The sequence below is a fragment of the Manis javanica genome, chromosome 13 (assembly GCF_040802235.1).
Source record: "Manis javanica isolate MJ-LG chromosome 13, MJ_LKY, whole genome shotgun sequence".
NCBI lineage: Eukaryota > Metazoa > Chordata > Mammalia > Pholidota > Manidae > Manis > Manis javanica.
The window spans coordinates 88,881,584-88,889,988 of NC_133168.1; the positions used below are offsets into that span (position 1 = coordinate 88,881,584).

The 8,405-nt window shown below is 46.5% G+C and overlaps 1 protein-coding gene across 1 annotated transcript; it reads left to right on the forward strand.

The window, feature by feature from the left end:
• The first annotated feature begins 5,798 nt into the window (after positions 1 to 5,798).
• On the forward strand, positions 5,799 to 6,722 carry LOC108387195 (olfactory receptor 7D4-like). The gene has a single exon (XM_037004135.2). It carries the CDS (start codon positions 5,802 to 5,804, stop codon positions 6,720 to 6,722), a length of 921 nt encoding a protein of 306 aa, XP_036860030.2. The 5' UTR covers positions 5,799 to 5,801.
• The last annotated feature ends 1,683 nt before the right edge of the window (positions 6,723 to 8,405 follow it).

Below are 8,405 nucleotides of genomic sequence, written 5' to 3' on the forward strand. Positions count from 1 at the left end.
CCCGCAGGCACGTCCCCGGCTGTAGGCCCCGACCCCGGCGCTGGCACCAGCCTAGACGCCAGGCCCGTTCCTCTCCCCAGGCCCCCGCGCGGGGCGCCCCCGCGGCCCCTGAGAACCCGCGGGAGGGAACGTAGGATTGCCCCTGACTCGCTGTTGTGTGGCCCCGGCTCAAGTCCCGGCCCCGCCCCTCACGGACGTCGCGCAAGGCGGAAGTGGCGCACTCAGCCCGTTACGGTGCTTTCCTCCGCTGGCTCGGTACCCGCTGCGGGGTCTTCCTTTCGCGGCGGGGGAGCCTGGGCCGCAGGGAGGGCGGCGGGCGGCGGGTGAGGCTCAGGCCACGCGGGGCCCCCGCAGGAAGTCCCGACGATGCCGTGCGCTGCCCCAGGCGGACGCCCCGCGCCGATTGGGTCGGGAGGTGCGGGGGCGCCCGAGCGGACTTTCCCACCCGCGCGGCTTCCACGCCCGGAACCCGCCGAGCAGCCGTCAGTTCGCGAGGGGGAAGGCCCCGTGGACGAGGCCCGTTTCTCCTCTCCAGCCTCAGTCCCTTTCACGAATGGAGTTAATAAACTATCTCAGACGTGTTTTCAAAATTACATAAAATTACACACATAGGACAAGAAACACCTTGATAGGACAAACACTTTGGTGATGACTATTGTATAATTTTTATACCATTTTTCTCCCAGGGAAAACCAACCAAATTAAGGTGACTAATATTAACATTGGAGAGGGTGACCTGGGGGAAAACCATGTCAACACTTGATGCAGGTGCTTGACATTTTATGTTGCGGTCTCCAAAATGTCTGTAAAAAGCTGAGCAAGGGTAGAACATCACAGGTGACAAACAGGGAAGAACAGGACCATTCACAGAGGGAGCTGCTGAAGATAATACAAAAACACATAAAAGCAAGCATAGGTGCCCTGGAAATGGAAGAGGTAACGTGTCCCTTAGGGAGGAGAAGAACCCGGATATCTACAGCTGTACATTTGCCTCTGGGGCCCAGTGTCTGCCGAGTTCTGAGGCCAGTGACCCAGCACTGACAAGAGGCTGCCTGGCCGAGGAGCCCTCCCGGGGCCCCCTTCACGTCCTTGTTCCTCAGCCTGTAGATGAAGGGGTTAAGCACTGGAGTGACCTCAGTGAACAGCCCACCTCAGCTAGTCAGCACCTGGATACCACCTGTATGTACATGGACATCCTTCACCCTCTGTTCGTCCTTCAAATGCCACTCACTCAGTCAAAAGGGAGCCTGTTTTCACTTTAAAGGTATTTATCCTTTTCAAAATTTAGCAGAAATCTTTTTATCTTCTACACACTGGTTGTAATTGTACTATTTGAAGCTATGGACATAACCTGACTTCTATGATTCCGTGATTCTAAAATAATTGAAGGCATCCAATGTCTGTTCTTTGATCATCTCCATGCTTCCTTCATTTAAACAGCTCCGTGATAGGGATTAAAAAGTGAATTCTCAAACAACTTTAAATCCTTGTGTTTGCTACTGTTGTGACATGAGAGCTCTCTCTCGCAAGCCCCTTTTTTTCTGAACAGGTAGTGACTGCTCACCTACTAAGTTATCAGCATTCAAATGCCTTTGTATGCATTAGGATATCAAAAAATGATAGCTATTATTATAATTAATTTAAATAATTTATTCCATTTATCAAAACCGCTCGTGATATACAGGTCCCCCAAACTAGAAAATGGGACCTCGAGTCAAACTTTCTGGGTAGCATTTTGTTCTGCCAACCTACTGTCTGTGTGACCTTGATCAAGTTATTAAATCCCTCTTAGCCGCAGACACATCACATCGACAATGGGAAAAGTAAATATTCCCTGCATTGAAAGACTGCACTGAATGAGGTGATGCACGTACCTTTTCTACTGTAGATCCTGTGACATACAATGGACACCTTGGAAACAAGCGCTTCCGTTCTTAACTTCACAATAAACCTGAATTATATGGCTATTATTCATCTATATATCCTTGAAGCTGGGGCAGCCATCAGTGGGGGGATTCTGATCATTATAGACACAACAGTCTGTTACCTCTTCTGGCTGCCATGCAGCACTTCTGGTCAGTGAAGGTCTCTACAGCTCCCTCCCAGGACCACCTGCCAGGTGCATTCTGCTAAGAGGAGGGCACAGCCTGCGGACTACAGAGACAATAGGAAGGAAAAACACACAACCATTAAAGTAAAATACAAAGCGTGTGTGGGGATGTGTGTCTGTGTACCTACTCTCATGTGGGGATGTTTGTATTAAAATTCAGGGGTGACAATTATTTCAACTCCCCAACTCCGTGCCAGGGCGTCAGGCCCACTAGGCAGGAGGGCGCCTGCAGGCCTGCAGGGAGGAGTTCCCCAGGCAGCCTGATCTCGGGGGGGCGCTGTGGACGCAACCCCCGGGTTCTGTTCCCGCAGAGGGAGAGCCCACGCGGGCCTCTGGGCCAGTCTCCGCGACCAAAAAGCGCTCCCGCCCCCCACTCCTGAGGGCATTATTCGAGGGATGGCAGATGGGGAGAAATGGGAGAGGAAAATATGAGAGGCGAGTGAGACCTGGTGCACCCCGGCCCCAGGAGGTTGTACTAACAGTCCCGCCCAGTCATTCCCGAGAAAGCCTCCCTACACTGTGAGAAGTAGGGAAAACACCTTTGTGTGTGTGTGTGTGTGTGTGTGTGTGTGTGTGTGTGTGTGTGTGTGTGTGTGTGTGTGTGTGTGTGTGTGTGTGTGTGTGTGCCTACACAGACACTACATCGGCTGAAACTTCCCCATTCAAACAAACCTGAACCTCAGTGGGGCTGAATTGTCTGCACAGCACAAAGGCAGTGCGACAATTTGTTTAATGAGGGACTCTGAGAATTCAACCGCGGAGACACTAATGACTTGTCCCTGCTGTCCCTGACATATAATTCTCTGATGCCAGCCGAGGTGCCAAGGCACAAGGGCTTCCCCAGGACAGCCTGGAGGCGCAGAAAGCTCCAGGGCTGACCTTCAGCGGGGGCCCCGTAAGAGCAGGTGGAGTGAGACGGACAAGGGGAGAGAACGTGGGTTCCGGACTTTCCTTATGGAAAACTGCCACTCGGACAGCCCCGTGTTCATTTGGTCTACAGAGGTGAAGTCCCTGTTCTCTGAAGGTACTTTTCTCTAAAAAAATATTCTTCCCCAGCCCTTGTCCTTTTCCTTCTTTCTCTTTATGGAATCTAGATCCTCTCTTGAAACAGCGATTTATCTGGAGAGTGTCCACGTCTTCGCACTCTTTCCCACCTTTTTAGGCTGGTCTTAGATTTCCTGTGGCCAGTATTTTACTCGCTGACTACTCACTGGAGATCTATGATGCACCACGTATTGCCTCTTTTATTCTTAATGCAATTTGAGTTTTCTATTAAATTATTTTCTTTTTGCTGTTCTTGCTGCAGATTCGACTTACTGATTGACACCTAATACTTCTGTATACTAGCTGTTTCACATTAATGTCCACAATATTATCTACAAATACTGTATGTCTGACATTTGTTACTCAAGCTAATTTCCTTTCCTCATTTTAACAATGTCTTACTCAAGGGCATATGGCAGGATTGAAGTTGGGTAGACAGCCTTGGGCTGTTCATGAGCTTGACACAAATATTTAGTGTGTTAACGTAGAATATCCTATTGTCTACTGTTTTAAGACAACCATTCGTTGCTGGGTTTGGAAATTGTCCTTATTTCCTCATTCAGTGAGAGGCTCTGTCCAGGCCACTAAGCAAGTAACAGCTATTACATTTTGTCAGAAGCATTTTCTATTTCGATTATGGTTATGATTTCTTTCAGTGACTTATTTTGTTTTGAATTAAGTGAGCAAACGTTCTAGAATTGAACATGCTGCCCATGCCTAGAATACTGGTTCTTTTTTTCATTATGATTCTTTTAAAAAAGATATAGATGCATCTTATTTAACTTGACTATTCTACTTCGTGTCTACATTCAGGCAGATGATGAGCTTGAAGATTGCTTTTCTGTGTTAAAGTTCATAGACGCTTTTGGTGTCACTCTTTATTGTACATCTAACGTGCACGTTCTGAACACACACTCCATATCAGGCAGGACATAAGTCCCTGGAAAAAGAATGGTGAGCAAAAACAGACTCAACCTCTGACCCACAAGTAAGACCTGAATCGCCCACAGGAGACGCACAAGAAGGGACAGCCCGGGAGACCCGACCAGGGAGGCCCATGCAGTGTCCCTGCCGGCCCCACACTCTGCTCGAGTCGTGCCAGCCCCTCGGCTCCCTTCCATCACCGAGCTCAGCGACCCACAGGGCAGCTGCAGGTTCTGTGCCCCTAATGCTTGCCCTTTACTTCCCCTGACGAACAATTTCCCATCCTGCCCCTCACAGCACAAGTATTCTTCTTTTACTCAAGAAGTCTAAATACTTCTTTTCTACCCACCTCTTCAGACCCAATTAGTCCTCAGTGATATTGTCCTCTCTAATTAATTGCACTCTGTGGACATTAACAACACAGGGCTTCTCCCATAATGGATGGTGTAAATATTTTCTTCTTAGACTTGCCTTTTAATTTTTCAAGGACGGTTTGATTCAACAGAAGCTTTGAATATTTTAATCAAATTGATCAGTCATTTTTAAAAATAATTAACTCCCCTGAATTGTAATAATAACATCCCCACATGAGAGTAGGAACACCATAAACACACTCCCACACATGCTTTGTATTTTACTTTAATGGTTGTGTGTTTTTATTTCCTGCTCTTATCTACATAGCCCATAGGCTTTCCCTCTTCTGCAGGTGGTACTGGGAGGGAGCTGTAGGGACCTTCACTGACTAGACGTGCTGCATGGTAGTCAAAAGAGGTAACACACCGCCTGGGTTTATAATGATCAGAATCTCCCTTTGATGGCTGATCCAGCTTCAAGGAAATATTTTTAAGTAATAGTCATATAATTCAGGTTTATTGCGATGTGGCTCACACTTATGAAACATACACTGAATGTCACAGGAACCATAATAGAAAAATTTCATGCATCACCTCATTCAATTCAGTCTTACAATGTAGGGAATACTTACCCCTCCCGTTGTAGAGGTAAAGTTTCTGCACCTAAGTGGGAATAAATAACTTGGTCGAGGTCACACAGAACATGCATTGCAGGCCCAACATTCTCTCCAAGAACTCTGACTCAAGATCCCATTTTCTGAATGACAGCTATGAACTGTGCTTGGGAAGAGCTGTATATCAGAAACAATTTTCATAAATGGAATAAATTAACAATAACAATAACATTACAATAGTTATTTGTTATTATTTTTGAATCCTCACAAAGTAGGTGATAGCAGACACTGTTTATGAGTAAAAAATTAAGGCACTTGAGAGCTGGCTGTCATGTCACATCTGCAGGAAGCATCCACTCATGGATAAAAGTTGTTTGGGAATCCACTTCCTAGGAAGGATAGTAGAGTTGTTTAAATGAAGGAAGTATGGAGATTATCAAAGGACAGACATTAAATGTCTCCAGTTGTTTTGGAAGGATCATACCATAGACAAAATTGGCTTCATCAATAGCTTTAAGTACAATTACAACTAGTGAGATAAAATGGAATTTCGGATATATTTAAAAAAGGTAAATAGTTAACTTAAAAATGAAAACAGGCTATCATTTGATTGAGTGAATCACTGGAACGTGGAATAATAGAGGATGAAGGATGTCCATGTGCAGGTGGTGTCCTAGACGGATGGCTGCCAAGGTGCCCGCGGGCTGTTCACGGAATGTTGTCTTTCCCTCCTTTCCCAGCCGGCATCCCACCCGCATGGAAGCAGGAAACAGCACAGAAGTACCCCAGTTCCTCCTCCTGGGAATCTCAGAGGATCCGGAACTGCAGCCAGTCCTCTTTGGCCTCTTCCTGTCCATGTACCTGGTCACCGTCCTGGGGAACCTGCTCATCATTCTGGCCGTTGGCTCCGACCCCCACCTCCACACCCCCATGTACTTCTTCCTCTCCCACCTGTCCTTTGTGGACATCTGCTTCACCTCCACCACCGTCCCCAAGACGCTGGTGAACATCCAGACACAGAGAAAAGACATCTCCTACGTAGGGTGCCTCACTCAGGTGTATTTCTTTATGGTATTTGCCGGGCTAGATGACTTCCTCCTGACCGTGATGGCCTATGACCGGTACGTGGCCGTCTGCCACCCCCTGCACTACACGACCACCATGAACCCCCGACTCTGCGGGCTCCTGGTCCTAGTGTGTTGGTTCACCATTTCCTGGGTCTCCCTGGTTCATATTCTACTGATGGTGCGGCTGACCTTCTGTGTAGGCACTGAAATCCCGCACTTCTTCTGTGAGCTGGGGCAGGTTCTCAAGGCGGCCTGCTCTGACGCCCTCATCAATGACATCGTCTTGTATGTGGCCACAGCTCTGCTGTGTGTGTTTCCTCTCACTGGAGTCCTGTTCTCTTACTCTCAGATCGTCTCCTCCATAGTGAGGATGGCCTCCACTGAGGGCAGGTATAAAGCATTTTCCACCTGTGGGTCTCACCTGTCTGTGGTCTCCTTGTTCTATGGGACAGGCCTGGGGGTGTACCTCAGCACTGCTGTGACCCATTCTCCCCAGAAGAGCTCGATTGCCTCAGTGATGTACACGATGGTCACCCCCATGCTGAACCCCTTCATCTACAGCCTGCGGAACAGGGACGTGAAGGGGGCCCTGGGAAGGCTCCTCAGCTAAATAGCCTCTTGTCAGGATGGGTCACTGACCTCAACTTAGCACACACTTTGGGCCCCAGAGGCACAACCACAAATTTCAATATCCGGGTTCTTTACCTCCCTAATTTATGCGCCTCACTACTTCCATTTCCAGTGCTACTGTGAGTACCTTTGTTCTTGTGTTACCATCTCAACAACTCCATAATCATTTACTCTTCTGCCCTCCTTGCAGCCCCTAAAGGTCTAGCCCCGGTCAGCTTTCTGACAGCCATTCCTGAAACTTCCAGCATTAGGTGTGAAGCACTTTTCTCAAGTGCTGACATGGTTTCCCCGTAAGTTATCCTCACATGTTCATATTCTTCACCTTAGTTTGGTTGTGTGTTGGTTTATTCCTGGAAGAGATGGAATGAAAATTACGCAATCAGCATAACTAAGGTGCACATCAAGACTGCTCCTGTTTACAATGTTTAACTTCATGTATTCCTGACCATATTTCTTTGCGATGCTTTCTCTCATTCACCTCATTTTTCAGAGAAAGGGATTGAATTGGGATGGACTTTAACTCCAAAACCTGATATCCTCATAACTTTGCTGTCATAGTCTTCATGAAAATGGTGATTTGATTTTCAACTTGAAGGGTCGGATCTAGATGTGAAAGCATTTGTTCAGGTGATTCAGAGGAACATATTGCAGAGGATAATGCTGAGATACCACTTCCCTCTTTGCCTTCTTTCTTTCCTCCTTCCTTCCTTCCCTCTCACCTTTCCGGGTTTTTGGACATTTATTTCCCATTATTAAAGATTTACCATGTTCTCCTAAGTCCTAAAATGTATATATGAACACAATAGAGTAAGACTTGTTCTCTCACATGGTTTGTGTTTGGAGGAGGGTGCTCTCTGGAGATGCCACCAGGAATGGTAGGGACACACTTATGGAATGTATTCAGAATCTAGTTCATTTTCTAAAAGATTTTTTATAGGATTGAGTCTGCAGTGAAGGGTGGAGGAGATGTCAGCGTTTCTGCCACATTCCACGGGATCCTTTCTCTGTCTCCATTGCATACTAGCCTGATAGCCTGATTGACAGTGGTCAGCACCAGATGGGACCTGCTTTTTTTCCCCCCCAATTTTTTTGTGGCTTGATGGCTTGTTTTCTTTTCAATACCAAATAATATTGCAGTTTGTAGACACACCAGTTTGTTTGCCAATTCACCTTTGAAGGACATTACGATTGCTTCTAGTTTTGGGCAGCTTTGAATAAAGCTACTACAAATATTTGTGTATGGGTGTTTCTGTGGACATAATATTTGATTCGTTTGGATCACTGCTGCACGACCAAATGGTAAGGCAATGTTGGGCCTTATAAGGAACTGCCAAACCCTTGTAAAAGTGTCGGTGCCATTTTGCATTCCCACCAGCAATGAGATTCCTATTGCTCCACATCCTTACCAGCATTTGATAGTCCGATTTTTACATTTTTGCCATTCTAATAGAAGTGCATTTCTTGATGTTTTTTAAATTTGTATCTCTCTGACGGAAACATTGAGCATCTTTCCATATGCTTATTTACCCTCTGACTGCCATCTTTTGAGGGTGTCTACCCATATTTGTCCCATTTTTAAATTGGGTTCTTCATTTTCTGAGTTTTTAGTAACCCTTGGATGTAAGATTTTGTCAACCATTTTTTTCCTTTTTCTGCATCTATT

Coding starts and splice junctions, on each gene's coding strand:
- LOC108387195 (XM_037004135.2), top strand. CDS start 5,802: ATGGAAGCAGGAAACAGCACAGAAGTACCCCAGTTCCTCCTCCTGGGA.